This window comes from Mixophyes fleayi, chromosome 5 (assembly GCF_038048845.1).
Source record: "Mixophyes fleayi isolate aMixFle1 chromosome 5, aMixFle1.hap1, whole genome shotgun sequence".
In the NCBI taxonomy this organism is placed as follows: Eukaryota; Metazoa; Chordata; class Amphibia; order Anura; family Limnodynastidae; genus Mixophyes; species Mixophyes fleayi.
The window spans coordinates 271,497,687-271,514,383 of record NC_134406.1 but is presented as its reverse complement, the minus strand read 5'-3'; the positions used below and the strand labels follow the sequence as shown (position 1 = coordinate 271,514,383).

The following is a 16,697-nucleotide window of genomic DNA, read 5'->3' as shown; positions in this document are numbered from 1 at the left end:
GGTGCGCTAGTTACAGTTATATTAAAGTTAGATATTCCGACCAATCAGTGACATAACGCCGAGATTCCACAAGCTCTACTAATCACATGTTAGGATCAGCTTACATTACAAGCATTGCTAACCTTTAAAGAAACATTGTACTGAAACAGTATATATATTAAAAATATGTTTGATGAGCTGCTGCTGTACTGATTAAATCTAATCATAAACAGCAATGACGTGATGTACTGAATATTGGTGAACATAAAACATTGACACACACAGGTGAATAATAGTGAGATATTCTACTTATTGTACAGCAAGTGCTGAATACATACATTGTTGTATACAAGAATCATGCTCAAGCTTTAGATTCTTTTGATGGACAATCATTAAGGAATCATTACAGGTGGAAGTTACATGACCATTCATGGAAAAATAAGTGCAAAGATGAGCATGCACAGGTAACACAATAGTAATGTGCAAATCTGCACCAAAGATGAGCAAAATGGTGAGAAAGATGAGTGGAAATAAATGAAAATAATTAATGAGTTGAGATTATGGTGATATTGGGTTATTAGTGAAGACATAGGAGGCTGGAGATCAAGAAACCATTACCCTTCACGGTGAGGGAAGCTGACGTTTGGTGGTCTCCACATGCACACGTGTACTCCCCAGCATCTTCCAGGTCCAGACAGCTAATAACCATCTTAGCAACAAGACCTTCCTGGATGAATTTATATTTGTCGCTTGGTTTAAGAGACTTCTGTCCTTTCCTCCACTCCAGAGAAGCTTTCGGTTTGGTCAACGCACACTGCAAAGTCACAGATTCCCCTTCCGCACTTTCCTTGTTTTTCAGTTCTTCTTTAAATCTTGGTGGAAGAGCTGACAGAACGCGAAATGAAGACAATATTGGAAAACACTGGTTGGGGAGATATGGGCTATATAATAACCTAATAATAGACAAGGAGTGGACTAGGCTTTTAAGTGAGGTTTTATTAAATATAAAGGAAACAATCAGATGAGTGATGGAGTGAAAAGAATTAGGATAATTGGCAACCAGAGTGACTCCATTTTGAATAGTTAAAACTGCAATATATTGTGATACTACTGGATCATATAGGTTTAACATAAATATTGTGTAGGTTAGAAAGGAAAGCTGGGAACTCTCCTTAAATAGAACTTTAAATGACTTTATGGAATACTGTAATTATTGGGTAACAAAGACACAGTGAATCTTACAACAGTTATAGTAAGTTATATGTTTACTTAGAAGCACACATCTGAGTTATGTTAATGACAACTGGTGTAGGTGAAGAGAGATAGTAGAACATCAAGAGTAGATGGAAATTGTTGATGTTTTACCAATCACAGTCAGAGAAGCTGTTGTCCGATGATCTCCACATATACATGTATACTCCCCGGCATCCTTCAGGTCCAAATTAGTTATAACCATCTCAGCAATGACATCTGCCTGGCTGAACCTGTATTTGGCACTTGGTGCAAGGACCTTATGTCCTCTCCTCCACTCCAGGGAAGCTTTGGGTTTGGTTAGCTCACAGTGCAAAGTGGCTGTGGTTCCCTCAGTGGCTCCCTTGCTCTTTAATTCAGTTTTAAATTGTGGTGGAAGAGCTGATATAGAATTAACAGCAGGTGAATTACATGATAGTCACTGTACTTAAGAAGTGGAAAAGATGGTGGAACTACTGATTAAATGCTAAGTGCCTACAATTAATGCTAGTCTCTAGAACTTGACCACACTGATCATAGCTGCAATAACTCTCCAAATCTATCTATTTTGCATTTAATAAAAATTCTTCCCATGTGTATGAGGGCAAGTAATAAAATTTTAGTGCCTCATTTGACATGCAATAATAGTTTATGCAAGTATTCATTTTATGATGCCCTTTCCAATATGACACTTAACGATATTGATAAACTGGTATTACCTTAATTCTCATGTTGGACACTATTTTGTGCCGACTGCGCACAATTACTGAGTCTACATTAATATGATTATTCTCTAACAACTGACATACAAAGATTCCTAGGTCGCGTAGTAAGTAGAAGGTGTACGGCGTAAGTGAAATGAGTTTGAAGTCAAAGGGTAAAAGCAAGACATGTGATACATATGGAGACCGGGTGAAGGCCAAGCTCTTGGACTGAAGACACCTCAACAACTGATGCTGCTCTGCACAGTAAGGGGTTAAACTAGCGAGGTTTAGGAGAAGCTTTTGTGAAAGTGCCCAACTTCCTGCAGATGGAGCTTAAACACCATCAGTGATACTTGTGTCCCATTGGGTAGAAGATAAGAGATTGTCTACTTTACAGATTACCAGGTAAAATTATATTATGATATTATCAAAATAATTGCAAATAAAGTACAATAACAATGTCTACAAATACTTATATATTTACAGGATATTAACTTGGTTATATTGTCCACAATGGAGAGCGACAGACATTATGATGGTAATATGGCAAGAGAGATTTTTGGAGTGCAAGGAAGAGTATTAGAAATGGAAGAAGATGGAAAGAGATAAAGATGAAGATGATGATGATGATGATGATTCAGGAGAGGGTATATGATAGGAATAACGGAGAAGAACAGTTAGAGCATCACAAATTGCTGGACATTTACCCTTCACACCCACGGATGCTGTTGTTTGGTGGTCTCCACATACACACGTGTACTCCCCGGTATCCTCCAGGTCCAGGCAGCTAATAACCAGCTCAGCAACGAGGCCTTCCTGGATGAATTTATATTTGTTGCTTGCTTTAATGGTCTTCTGACCTTTTCTCCACTCAAGAGAGGCTTTCGGCTTGGTCAACGTACAATGCAAAGTGACAGATTCCCCTTCAACACTTTCCTTGCTTTTCAGCTCTTCTTTAAATTGCGGTGGAAGAGCTAACAAAATGGATATAATATTGATACAGGTTTATCAGTTGAATAAGAAAATAAGATGTAAGACATATTGGTGATGATGGAGGATTAGATGTTAAAATGTGGCAAAACATTAAGATGATCGGTAAGTTGAACTCGATGGAGAGGTAAGTTTATATAATGCAGATTAACACAAAAGATGAGGTGTTGCTGGTGTTAAGGGACATTTAAAGAAGATTATTAAATTTATTGTACCCTTCACAGTCAAGGATGCCGCAGTCTGATTATCTCCACAAACACAAATATATCTCCCAGTATCCTGCTGGTCCAAATGGTTGATAACCAGTTCAGCCACCAGACCTTCCTGTATAAGTTTGTACTTCTCGCTTGGCTTAATAATTTTGTGTCCTTTCCTCCATTCCAGAGACGCCTTAGATTTGGTTAACTCACAATGCAAAGTAACCAAATTGCCTTCTAGAGCTTCCTGTGGTTTTAGCTCTTCCTTAAACTCTGGTGGCAAAACTGACAGAAATAGAGACAGACACACGTAAAATACGATTTTAATGACACACCTTATTACCCATAATTTACATTAACAAGCTAGTAATGCCCAACCCTTCCATTGTATTGAAGCAGAAAATCCGATCACACCTTTGACATATGTCAAAATATACTAATTTTGGACCAATGTGGTAAAACGGTCACATAAATCAATTCTCTAAACCACCGACAAGAATATGAATTCTATAAGAAGAATTTAGGTTGAGTTAAAGATATTCAGACTTGACGAGTGAACACACCCTATATAACTGGAAGGGATCAGAATTGTTGACTCCTCAGTGTATACAGTAATATTTGTGCTACTGAACATACAATTTAAGACAAATATAACCACAAATAAGAGAACTTAAAGTAATTATTATAAGGCTAAATATATAGAAGAAACATAACAGTACAATGGATATAGGCTAAAATTTACCATTCACTACTAGTGTAGCCGACGTCTGTTGCTCTCCACACACACAAGAATACTGTCCGTCATCTTGCAAATCTACATTACAAATCACCAGCTCTGCATCACAGCCGTCCTGATTTATCTTGTACTTGTCCCCTGTCTGGAGGACTTTTTGGCCTTTCCTCCACTCCAATCGAGCGTTTGCCTTGGTCAAATGACACTTCCAAATAACCGACTGTCCTTCCACACAATTCTTGTTTTCTAGTTGTTGCTTAAATCTTGGTGGCAAAGCTGATGTGATGTGGAATGGACACAACATTTATTGTTGATTTTAATATATGCAAATATAATCATCATTACATATGATCTGTATCAATTTATGTTTATATGTCCAGGATTTCTAAAAAGACCCAAAGTAAAACTTTTTCTATTGTGTATAACAAATAGTATTTTTAGGTTCCTACAACAAACTGGTGTCTATAGTGTGTAATATTAATTAATTAATGCCAATTATGACCACAAATCTCATGAAAATAGACTCTCGATCGACTGAGATATCTCAGATTATGATATCAAAGGCCGCGACTGTGCTTGTTTCACCAATTTTGGATATAACAGCCACCATTATATTTGTATTTATCAAGGTTCATAAAAGAGTATACAATAAAGGTTTCTAAATATTCTTAGAGTCTGATATGATGGTCACAAAGAACAAATATATTTGTACACGGTTGACTGTTTGTAGTAAAAATCCCTCCAAAGATTTTGTAACCCAAAAAAGGTTATTATCCAGTTAATTAGTTAAATTCATGTTTCTTAGATAACAAAGCAGAATAGCGCGTTGTCAATTAGTTTCCTGCCTATGTTGTTTATTTTTTACCTGCAACAGTTACAGTTGCTGATGTCTCTTGGTCGCCATAAACGCAACTATAAATTCCAGCGTCTTCCTCGTCTAGATCAGAGATAATGAGCTCTGCGGTTGAACCATCCTGTTTCAGGGAGTGTTTTCCAGATTCATGGAGGATTCTGTTGTTCTTTCTCCACTCCACAGGTATGTTGGGTTTACTAAGCTCACAATGTAAGACTAAGCTCTCTCCCTCCGTCCCACTCTCGTCCTTGAGTCCATGTTTGAAATGAACAGGAAGCGCTGGAGAATGTGGAATTTAGCATGTAAATACACAGGATGTACAGCCCAGATAGATGTATATATATACACACACACACACACACACACACACACACACATATTAGTGATATGTATTGCATTTTGCTATGAAAATAATTATTGTATGCTGTATACGCCGATCCAAGTTAACTCTATGAGATAGCTTTCGTTTCCAAGTGCATATATTCTATTTTTATTGTCTTATGCATTCCACTATACACGACAGTTTCAAGGGGAGCGAGGTCAGCCTAATGGGCGTGGCTTGTTTGCAGAGTACAGACAGACAGACAAAGGAAGCATAACATATATCATTTGCTGTAACATTTAGAAGAAGAAAAGAAAGAGGAGTGATTTTGTCCAAATTAAGAAACAAAACATCTTAAGAAAAGTAAACTAAAATAAACGTTCAATAAGAGGGATCATTTTACCATTCACTATAAGTAGGGCTGTGGACTGATGCTCCCCACACACACAGGTATAATCTCCAGTGTCTTTCTGCTCTAAATCTCGTATTAACATCTCTGCTATCGCTCCCTCCTGACGCATTTCATACTTGGCACTCGGTCTGAGCACTTTCTCTGCTCTTCGCCACTCGACGAGAGGGGGAGGTTTGGTCAACTCGCAGCGCAGAGTCACCTCTGAGCCCTCCGTGCTTTCTTCACTTCTCAGCTCTTCTTTGAAAAGCACAGGTTGGGCTGAGGATTCAGGTTAAATATTAATACAATGTATGCAAAAGTAAACCAAATCGTCACAATACACTTATAAAAAGATATAAGCACCACAGCAACACACACATTTTATACAAAATAAACAAATCATCAACACATATTCTACAAGAATTCACAGCATATATGATAGTATATAGGCTGAGGCTTCTCTCCGCCACTACAAACACCAGACCTGATCGATCAGGAAGATCCACCACTGACCTCGAAACGCGTTGTAATTGTGGATCCCTACCTTCCTGATCATTTAGCCTAACATAAAGGATTTATTTTAACTTGATCTTTAGAGGCTCCCCTTCTCCCTTCAACTTGTAGATAAAAGATCAACCAAAATATGAATTTCATTATTGAGACGGAATAACATTTACTCCAAAATGTAGATTACAAATAAAAAAAAGAAGTATTATCTAATAGCCTTTTTTGTCATCGATTTACAAAATTAAAGTTATTTATTATTATCAAACACATATTTGTAGGGTAACACAATACTCCGCAGCGCGGGTCAGTTGGGAAAACCGAGTGTACATAAAAAATGACACAAGGACATACAAGGTAGATGTTTTACCATTGATTTTCAGTTTTGCTGCGGTCTCCTGGTCCCCGCATCCGCAGGTGTAATTTCCTCCGTCTTCTAAATTGAGACCGTGAATGGTCAGCTTTGCAATAGAACCTTCCAACTTCATTGTGTGCTTGTTACTTTGTTTCAAGGTCACGTGACCTTTCTTCCACTCCACGGCTGTGGGCGGTTTGGTGAGCTCACAGCGAAGTGTGATATCGTCTCCTTCTATGGCGTCCGCGTTAACTAGTTTTTCTTTGAAGAGTATCGGAAGCGCTAATCCACGTGAAAGAAAGAAAGATATCACTGGTTACATCTATGACTCTTTTAATGAAACAGGCTATAATGTACCCATGTAGTGCCAGCTGTCATAACATTAAGAACTCTCATGTATATGTTATTGGAACCTCCCAAAATTTGGGAAAGTAATATTCAATAACGGTTTGAAATCTCTATTTTTCCAATTAAAATGCACCCATCACCTACACACAGCGGAAGCATCAATTTTGAAGGCTTAATCAACATTCAACCTTTCAATGCAGTAACAACTAGTGACTGCACTGAGGCATGAGGTATGAGGCACGAGGCATGAGTGAATCGAATAGCTGTATTCTCATGAATATTTTAGATAACAAAATTGCTGCCGATGAGTAGGTGATAGAAGCATTTTAATAAAAGAATTTATTTACAAACAATGAAAATTTTACCATTCACAGTCAAAGTGGCCGCGGTCTGACGATCTCCGCACACACATGAGTAAGTCCCGGAATCGTTCTCCTCTAGACTTTTTATTAGCAGTTCTGCACTCAGACCTTCCTGCCTCATTGAGTATTTGGCGCCAGCTTGAAGAGGCTGGATACCCTTTCTCCACTCTACAGAGGCGCCCGGTTTGGTCAGCTCGCAGCGCAGTGTGGTCTGTTCACCTTCTGTTGCCTTTTCATTCCTCAATTCTTCTTTGAAAAGGGGAGGTGAAGCTGAAGGATGCAGAAAAATATTCAATACTTTCCATTTTAGAAACTGGTAAGAAAAAGGGATTGTGATGTTAATCTCACAACCAGCAGCAAAATAAACCACAGTTTGGGACAGTTGTTCTGGCTGCTATTTTGGTAAAATCAGAAGATTTAGAACAATGCAACATAAAATAGTTTCTGCATCTTCTTCATGTCTTCTCTCCATGATAATTTGCGCCATCCCTAGAATTGTATTCAGTTAAATAAAATCAATAAATAAAGTTTATAAAAACATAAAAGGAGGTTATTTCCAAAGAGCAAACCGTCCACTGGAAAGCGTCAAAACGGTTTTGGACCCGCTGTGCACCTTAAATTGTGCAAGTTCTCCTAGATTTCCACCGAAACGTGTGGGTTTTGGAGAACTATGGTGGCATTTATAATGTACTATGTTTTGTGGAACAGTTCAGAAACCAGATTTATTTTTGCACAGTGACATGATTGTAATGATATAAAAGGATGACTAGAGTGCACTTTTAGCGGCGTTCCTTGCCAGGGGCACACACCGATTTCCCCTCCAAAAAAACACTGTTATGTAAAATAAAATATTGCACAACCTCATAGCTACAAGATCTACAAAACCAAACTATTGGAAAAAATACCTGATCCCAAGATTAAAAAGGTTTCAATTTGCCACCTGCAAGATTTTGCATGCTAGCCGCATTCATGGACTTATATAACAGTATTTGGAAGGCCTGGGTCATCTATATTAAAACAAAAACTTTGATGCTGTTGAGTAGCAGATAGACATTCAAGTTGTTACGTACATTATAATTAATACAGACATCAGTTAGTTTCTTAAATGCAGCAAGGTAATAAGGATTTATTCTTTCAGCTAAAGGGTGCAACATGTAACCTTAAAGGATAATTAAAAGGACATTAAATGATAACTAAAAATATTCTTTGGGCTTACTTCAAGACGTTAAAATATACAATAATGATATTTATACTTAATTTGTATGCACCATTTAATGCATCTCTGTGGTCCCTGACGGGTATCGTGGTCCCACACTGTTCTACACTCTACCCACTGGCCCTGCAGAGTGGGTGTCGGTGCAGCTGACGTTTTATTCACATAACAGGTAAGAGTAGAGAGTAGAGTGGCGAGGGACTGTTACAGCCCTCGGGGACCCAGGTAAATGTAATTATTAGTGCTAATTAAATCCAATTTCATTTTTTCTATGAACAACATCCAAACAAATTTTTATTTCATTTTGGTCGGAGTTTTTTCCTTAACAGAAATGAGGAAGTACAGCCTGATCCCCAGTCTACTATATACCAGCAGTGTCGGACTGGCCTGCCGGGGAGCCGGGGTATCCCCCGGGAGGCCCTGTTGCCTGATAACCCCGCCCTCTTTGTTGGTGAGGCAGAGCAGAGAATTACCGAGTTGCGGTCAGTCTACATATGAAACGGAGACTGTCAAACTAATCCCTGCCTACAGCCAGCACGTGAGAACACTTTCTGCTCCTGAGACAGAGAGAGGCAGAAATGCTTCACAGTGACACAGATCTCAGATTACTCCTTCTGCTGTAGTTGCAGGCGTCCTGTAGTCATAAAGTTGCCATCCTAACTGCAGTGTGAGTCCGTGTAATCAGTAAGTAATAAATCGTGCAAACTTCTCTAGAGCTCTCCACTGTGTGACCTCGGAGGGAGGGAGATAAATTAGAATGGCTTCATTGCAATATACGTCTTCAGTGCCTCTATAAAAGGATCCTATTGCAGCTGACAAATGAATGGATTCCTAATAAACTAGTAACCAAATTCACTGTTTATATCATGTTCCATGTTTATTTGTTTTCAATCAATTGTGGGACTCTATTCCCTATAGAAGCATATCTTAATCAGAATAAAACACATTCAGACAGTTAGGTCCTTATAGGATTGCATCTGCTATATGCTTTAATATTAATGTTTTGCTTTTGTCCTTTGTAGTGGCATTGGATTATTATTGAGTGTACATTTTGTGGGTAGATCATTTTTTAGAGTCCTGTTTTTATTTGCCAGTGTCTAGAGTGTAATTAGATTTATGTAATATTTTAAATGTGCATATATTTTTATGCTAATAATTTTGTGGTCTCCATAGTGCTTCATGGATATATTAATTTTTAGTCTATACCCTTATATTGTGGTTTTCATATGATGAATGGTTGATCTCTAGTACTGTAGTATAGCATTTGTTTTCTGTGTACACTATGAGGGGAGAGAACACTAACCACAAAGAATGGACAGCACACAAATAGCTGATGATGATTGATTGTATTCAATTCATCCCTCCCCTTTCCCTGTCTCCCCTGTTTCACACAGTGCCCTCCATGCTGCATTTGCTCCCCTTCACTTACTTTCCTATTGACTTCTTTCTTCTCTTCTGTCTTTTCCTTCGCGGCTCCTCACTGCAAATGTCCTCTTTTTCTTTATGGACCATACTAAGGTGCTATACGTTGTCCTCCATGGCCTGACCCCATCCCCTTTAATGACTGACCACAACCCCTCTTACAGTTGGCCACACCCCATTGTAGTGGGCCCCTACCGCTGCATTTCCCCCGGTGGGCCCTTCATGTCCCAGTCCGACACTGTATACCAGGACTGTCTATGTTTATTTGATCCTTGCTGTGTATTAATGTTTTGTGCACCAACAGACTACAGAAGTAGAAAAACAGGGGGCGGCGTTGTACAATTTTGTTGCAATGGAAGTTGGTCATGAATGCAGAAAACCATAACAACCAAACAAGTCATAATAAAAGTAAAATCTAAATCTTAAAATGAATTTAAAACAATTTACAGTTTATAATATAAAGTGCATTTTCCGAACCTCTACACTTATTGAAGAGATATAATTAAGTGGTTGAATCTGATTTAGCAAATTATACACAAAAACCGCATGCAACTGTTATTAACCACTAATAAACGGAATAAAACAATGAACAGCAACGTGTTAATTTTACGTGACAAATTCGATCTCAATGATGTGTGAAATTTATTCAAACTGAATAAACTGAACGGTGGGAATCTCTCATGCTTTACACAGTATCACATATATCTCCTGGAATCGTTTACTGTTGCACAACCAGAAACCTTCCCAATGTGTGATAGACGAGAGCAATGACATTACCAGTTACTGTGACCGTAGCCGAAGTCTGCTGGTCTCCACAGACACACGTGTAACCTCCTCCATCCTCCAGCGTCAGGTCACGTATGACCAGCTCGGAAACGAAGCCCTCCTGACGGATTTTGTACTTCTTACTCTGCTTGATCGCTTTGTTCTCCTTCCTCCATTCCACCGGGACGTCCGGCTTGTTGAGCTCACAGCGCAGGGTGACAGATTCTCCCTCGGTCACTCCCTGGAGTGTAAGCTCCTGTGTGAAATGAGCCGGTAGCTCTGATAGATAGAAGACAGAGACAATTGTATCATATATTTTAAAAAAACTCATTATTCGAGATGCAGAATGTGACTCTTATATTTTATTTATTTAGTCTGTGTGAGGTTCTAACATTTTTATGTTTGCCACATTTAAGGCAAATTTAATCTGATTTCATATTAAATTGGGTCCAAGGAGTGGAGATGACCAATGGCGGGACCAAACACCCCTGCAAAGGGTGCATGTGCTACAGGGCCCGGAGGTGAGGGACCAAGAGCCTCATTAACCCGACAAAATCTGAAGGGAAGCCACTTCTGCAAATGTGTGGGTCCATCGCATGCAGAGTGAAGCCCCAGTCTAAATAAAAGCATATAGGGGCCAGTGGAGGCTATAGCAGGATCGACAGGACCTTACCCAAATTTTTCTGTGGGGCCCAACCATGTACTGTTCTGCCCCTGGAGAGGAGCGTAGGTTTCAAACCTGTTTCCGCTAAATTTTAGCCTCATTCTGCGTCAGTTTGTGGAATTGCGCATGTTTCTTCCACAGAATTGGCCTTCAAGCGTTCTCTTATGGAACACCTGAGCGTAAATGTATCAAGCTGAGAGTTTTCCGGCGGGTTTGAAAAACCAATCAGAATCTAGCTATCATTTCTTTAGCACATTCTACAAAATGACAGCTAGAGTCTGATTGCTATAGGCAACATCAACACTTTTCAAACCCGACGGAAATATCTCAGCTGGATACATTTACCCCCTGGTATCATTTTTGCTCTGCCTGGAATTCAAACCACACCACAGAGCAGAATGGATTTACACTGTCGCTGTCCCAACTTTATTCATAGTCTATAATTTCTGCATAATGCACAGTGGTGGCGCAATAATGGAACTCAATGTCAGTATTTGACGGAACTTTGCACTTCTGAGAAACAACCTGCTTCATTGCAAAATCCGAGCTCAACAGTAAACCAAAATCTTATTCTATACAGTATAAATTCCCACATATATTTTAACTTCATTCCCGTCTAATTTGATAATAGGAAACTATGCAAATTATTGTTAATATATTTTTCTACTGCTGCCTGGTGAAGAAAAAAGTCATTATTAAAGTTATTTCTAACCCATCTACTTGTGAGCTGAAAATTGAATCTGACAAATATCAAATAAATTTGAAAATTCATCAGTCTGCCTTCTAACATCCCCATCCCTTCCCTAGTCCTGACTACTTTATGGCCACAATCTTTCTACATTCTGGAAGCAATAACCTAATAATGCTGAAGAGAATTTGAAGCATTAATTTTTTCCCCCCATCTATAAACAATGAAAAACAATATATGAAAATCACTCGTTATGAGTTAGAGATATCAATTTAATGGCCAAACAACTGCTTTAATGTGCTTTGGCATAATATATTCAGTGCTTACTTTTTAAAAAATAGTTACTTGATGAACATGTAATAGGATATTGCCAATAAATAATAAAATAAATACAATGTAGCGAATAAGTGTTTGTGCTTCGTTGAGCTTATCTCTAATGGCAAGAATGGCACTAAGACAGATGAAGCACCTTTGAAACAAACAATGTCAGCTATGCCCATTGTTGGTCATGCTTGGTGCCGCTAACCACTTCACGCACTCACAGTGCATTATCTGAGTCGGTGGGCTGGGGCATCACACTCCTCTCAATTGCTGGTTTTTAGACAGGTGCAGTAGTTGGACACTAGTCACAAACAAAGAAGATGCAGTATTGTTTTACCTCGAACCTTGATCCGGGAAGCAGTTTGTTGGTCTCCAGTGTCACAAGTGTAGATCCCAGCATCCTCAGCTCTTACATTATGAATGACCAGTTCCACCACGGTTCCCTTCTGCCTGAAGTTATATTTGTCATTTTCTTGAAGAGCCGTGATGCCTTTTTTCCAGATCACGTGAGCATCGGCCTTTGTGATCTCACAGGACAGAGTAACCGAAGATCCTTCTTCAACTTCGCAATCTTTCAGGTCTTGTTTAAAGCGAACAGGGAGAGCTAAAAGATTTGCAAGTATAAGATATGTTTAAGAAAAGAGAATGACAATATAAGTATATAAGTTGTGGTATTGTGACCCTGAGAAAAGTTTAGTTTTTTACCAGTTACTGTCACATGAGCTGTGCTCTTCTGGTCTCCGGTGTCACACGTGTAGTCACCAGAATCCTCTGGCTTTGCGTTTAGAATGAGAAGCTCCACCGTCCTGCCTTGTTGCTTGATTTCAAACTTTTCACTGCTTTCCAGTGCTTGTTCCTCCTTGGTCCACTTCACAGGGGCGCCAGGTTTGCTGAGCTCGCAGTGTAGTTTCACTGTGCTGCCCTCCTTGGCTTTCTCATTGCGGAGACCTCGTTTAAATTGGACCTGAACAGCTGAAAAGAAAATATTACAATTTATAATCCACATTGTGCAAGAACTTCCATTGTCTGAACCTCAGCAGGAAGTGCTCCGTTAAAGATGGTGGTCTCAAATCTAGAGAAGTACTTAAATTCATGAATTATTTTATACATATTATACCTATGTTATAGGATATTGACAAATTTTCCCAACATTGGTATAACCCTTATATTGTAGAAGAATGTATTTCTTTTCACAGAGAAAGTGAGGATTTGAGCTACTAGCAAGAAACTCGAAGGAGCAAAATCTGCAAAGGAAACCAGATCTCCAATATGAATCAATCCAGGGAACTGCAAATCCCCAAAGCAACACATTAGAGTAATTACATTACCATAAAGCTTCTACTGACACCTAATCCCAGACATTGTTACATGGATCAGTATTCTAATTTAACTTTCACTATACTCTGCATTTCCTTATACATGTATATAGGTATTGTAAGACTGGTTTCTAGAGATATATCAAAGTCCGTGGCCTGATAACATTGCTTCCAGTTTGTGTCCTGATCTGTACAAATACCTGCAATACAAACCCTAATGTGGGGAGAATGGAGCCTAAAGTATGAGAAATGCAGAGAGGGGGATGGTGACTTCCTTTTTACCCTCTTTTCATTTTAGTAAAGATTATAAATGATGCATTATAATAGCTGCATTGTATTTATTTCATGGTCAGACATGCTGCAGCAGAGCTCAGAGATCGACTGTAATTTCCTTCATTCACTGAATCTCATCTAGTCAGGGCTTTCTTGGTTGCCTGCCGTTGTGTATATACAAGGATATGCTAATGCCAAGGTAATGCTTGTGCTGAGATACTTCCAAGCTGAAAAAGAATGTGTATGTGCCATCTACAATACACTGTTATAATGCATAAATAACATTACTACTATGTCTTCCAGTATAATGCATGCAGCTTGTAGCTTGGTATCTTTATATGGTACTAAAATTCCTTATGTACTCTTGTAATTTAAACTAGATTATACAGTATCCAGTGTATAAACTCTGCTCAATAATATCTGTATACATTAGTCTTACTGATAACTGTTGCATTCATTAGAACAGTTGACACTTAACAAATGTATTAAGCACTTTGTTCGTTGAGACTGTATATTTGTACTGCATTGCCTCAGAGCTTTCAATAAACTGTTTATAATAAAGGAATGATACTCTTTATTGTAGATTATAGGGAAATGTAAGTCAATTTGAACTTATTACTCATATACAAGTCATCAGACTATGGCCTTGTACCTTTAGAGGATACAGGGACGATAAGTGGCTTCTAATATGCTTATAATTTACAATACAGGTTCACTAATACAGGTTGTAATAAATATGAATACATTTAATAATTATATGTATTGTGGCAAAGGGAGTGGTTTGCCACAGGCATCTATAAGAGAAATTAGGTATTCAAGTGACAGTCTGCAGGGCAAAGCTTCAGATATAACACACTTATACAGCACTGTACCTAGTTCAAGGAAAAGCAGGTGGAGGACATATGTGTAACAAAATAATAGTACAGAGTGTGATCTAACTTAAATGTTTTGGAGTGGTTTAAAAAGAGGATTTATGTACTTACGTTAAATCCGTTTCTCTGATTCCGTTTGGGGGACACTGCTTACCATGGGTTGTGGAGGGGAGCTTGAGGAGTTGGCACCTAACTAGTTAACTTTTAGTGCTGCCGACAGACCCCTCCCCTCTACAATCCCCCTGCCTCTTCCTCTTCCTGTAAGTTAATTAAAAAGCCCAAGGAGAAAAAAGGGCAGTCAAACAAGAGCACACAGAGGAAAAGCAGAAGGGAGGGATCGCAGTGTCCCCCAGACGGAATCAGAGAAACGGATTTAACGTAAGTACATAAATCCTCTTTTCTCTTTCATCCAGTCTGGGGGACACTGCTTACCATGGGGACGTTCTAAAGCAGCCCCCTAAGGGTGGGACTACTCTGAAAATCCCGCTCGCAAAGCATTACGAGCGAAATTTGCATCCGCGGATGCAAATACATTATACTGGTAAAATTTTTGTAAAGGTGTAGACAGAGGACCAGGTCTCTCTGGCACCGGACGGCTAGCCTTATGTAAGCTTGCCTAATAGTATCCGTAATCCATCTTGCAATGGACTGTTCTGAGGCTGGCCAGCCTCTCTTATTAGCATCATAAAGAGCAAACAGAGAATCAGTACGTCTAATCTGAGAAGTTCTTTTGACATAAATGCGGAGAGCCCTAACCACATCTAACTTTTCCATAGACTGTTGATCCGAATGGAAAGTAGATGAGAAGACCGGAACTACAATTTCTTTATTCAGATGGAAAACCGAAACTACTTTAGGAACGAAAGAAGAGAGGGTTCTCAACACCGCTCTGTCCTCGTGGAAAACCAATATATGGTTCCCAACAGGACAAAGCTCCTATTTTTGAAAGCCTATGTGCAGATGCAATAGCCAAAGAAATAGGACCTTCCAGGTCAACCATTTCAATCTGCCACAAGTAAAGGCTCAAAGGGAGGCCCTTTAAGCACATCCAGCACCAGATAGAGATCCCACGGTGCTGTAGGCGGAACCTAGGGAGGCTGAATATGCAAGACTCCCTGGAGGAAGTCCTAATATCTGGCAAAACCGCTAATTTCAGGTGAAAAAAAGACTGAAAGTGCTGATACCTGAACTTCTAGGGAACCTAAACGAAGCCCTGCTTCCAGGCCTTCTGAAGAAAAGCCAATAAACTAGGGAGATGAAAAGAGGACGTGTGACATGTCCTATTTTCACACCATCTGATATAGGTTTTCCAAATCCGGTGATAGATGCGAGCTGAGACTGGCTTTCTAGCTCGCATCATAGTGTTCACCACACTGGAGGATTACAACCTCTAGCCATCCAGAGGCTGGCTTCAACAGCCATGCCGTTAAACTGAGCTGAGGTAAATTCAGGTGACGGAATGGACCCTGAAGGAGAAGGTCGTCTCGAGATGGGAGACGAACCCCGGGTCCTTCTGCCATGGAGATTATGTCTGCGTACCAGACTCGGCGCGGCCATGAGGGAGCTACTAAAATTACTGGCAGACCTCCCTGCCTTACCCGTCTGAGAACGCGAGGAAGCATGGGGATGGGAGGAAATAGGTATCCTATCCTGAACTCCCATGGCATGGTCATGACGTCCACTGCCACCGCTAAGGGGTCTCTTGACCTTGCGCAAAACCTGAAGACCTTCCTGTTGTGTCTGGAGCCCATAAGATCTATGTCCGGAAGACCCCACCTCTGTACTAGGGACTGAAAGACTTCCGGATGGAGAGACCACTCCCCCGGCATCATTTGGTTGCGACTGAGATAGTCGGCTTCCCAATTGTGTATTCCTGGGATGAATACTGCCGATATTTCCGGAACATGAAGTTCTGCCCAAGACAAAATCTGGGCTGCAATCTTCATTGCCGCTGCACTCTTGGTTCCTCCCTGTCTGTTGACATATGCCACAGCCGTGGCATTGTCGGACTGAATCCTGACAGGGTGGCCCTGGAGGAGGGATTGTCCTCCTTTGAGGGCCAAAAGAATAGCCTTCAGCTCCAACACATTTATGGGTAGGGATGATTCTGAACCGACCCAATGCCATGAAGCCGGAGGTGTAGGATAACCGCCACCCAACCTTTCAGGCTGGCGTCTGTCGTGGCTATGACCCAC

The 16,697-nt window shown here is 39.9% G+C and overlaps 1 protein-coding gene across 1 annotated transcript in view; it reads right to left on the bottom strand.

Annotated features, from left to right (window-relative positions):
* OBSCN (obscurin, cytoskeletal calmodulin and titin-interacting RhoGEF) overlaps positions 1–16,697 on the bottom strand; it is a 284,159-nt gene that overhangs the window by 157,067 nt on the left and 110,395 nt on the right. The window contains exons 37-47 of the mRNA XM_075214135.1: positions 12,747–13,013; positions 12,379–12,645; positions 10,381–10,647; positions 6,972–7,238; positions 6,274–6,540; positions 5,412–5,678; positions 4,699–4,965; positions 3,843–4,109; positions 3,119–3,385; positions 2,621–2,887; positions 598–864 (exon numbers count right to left, since the gene is read on the bottom strand). Coding sequence (XP_075070236.1) covers positions 598–864; positions 2,621–2,887; positions 3,119–3,385; positions 3,843–4,109; positions 4,699–4,965; positions 5,412–5,678; positions 6,274–6,540; positions 6,972–7,238; positions 10,381–10,647; positions 12,379–12,645; positions 12,747–13,013 — 2,937 coding nt within the window. The remainder of the gene's footprint in view (positions 1–597; positions 865–2,620; positions 2,888–3,118; positions 3,386–3,842; positions 4,110–4,698; positions 4,966–5,411; positions 5,679–6,273; positions 6,541–6,971; positions 7,239–10,380; positions 10,648–12,378; positions 12,646–12,746; positions 13,014–16,697) is intronic.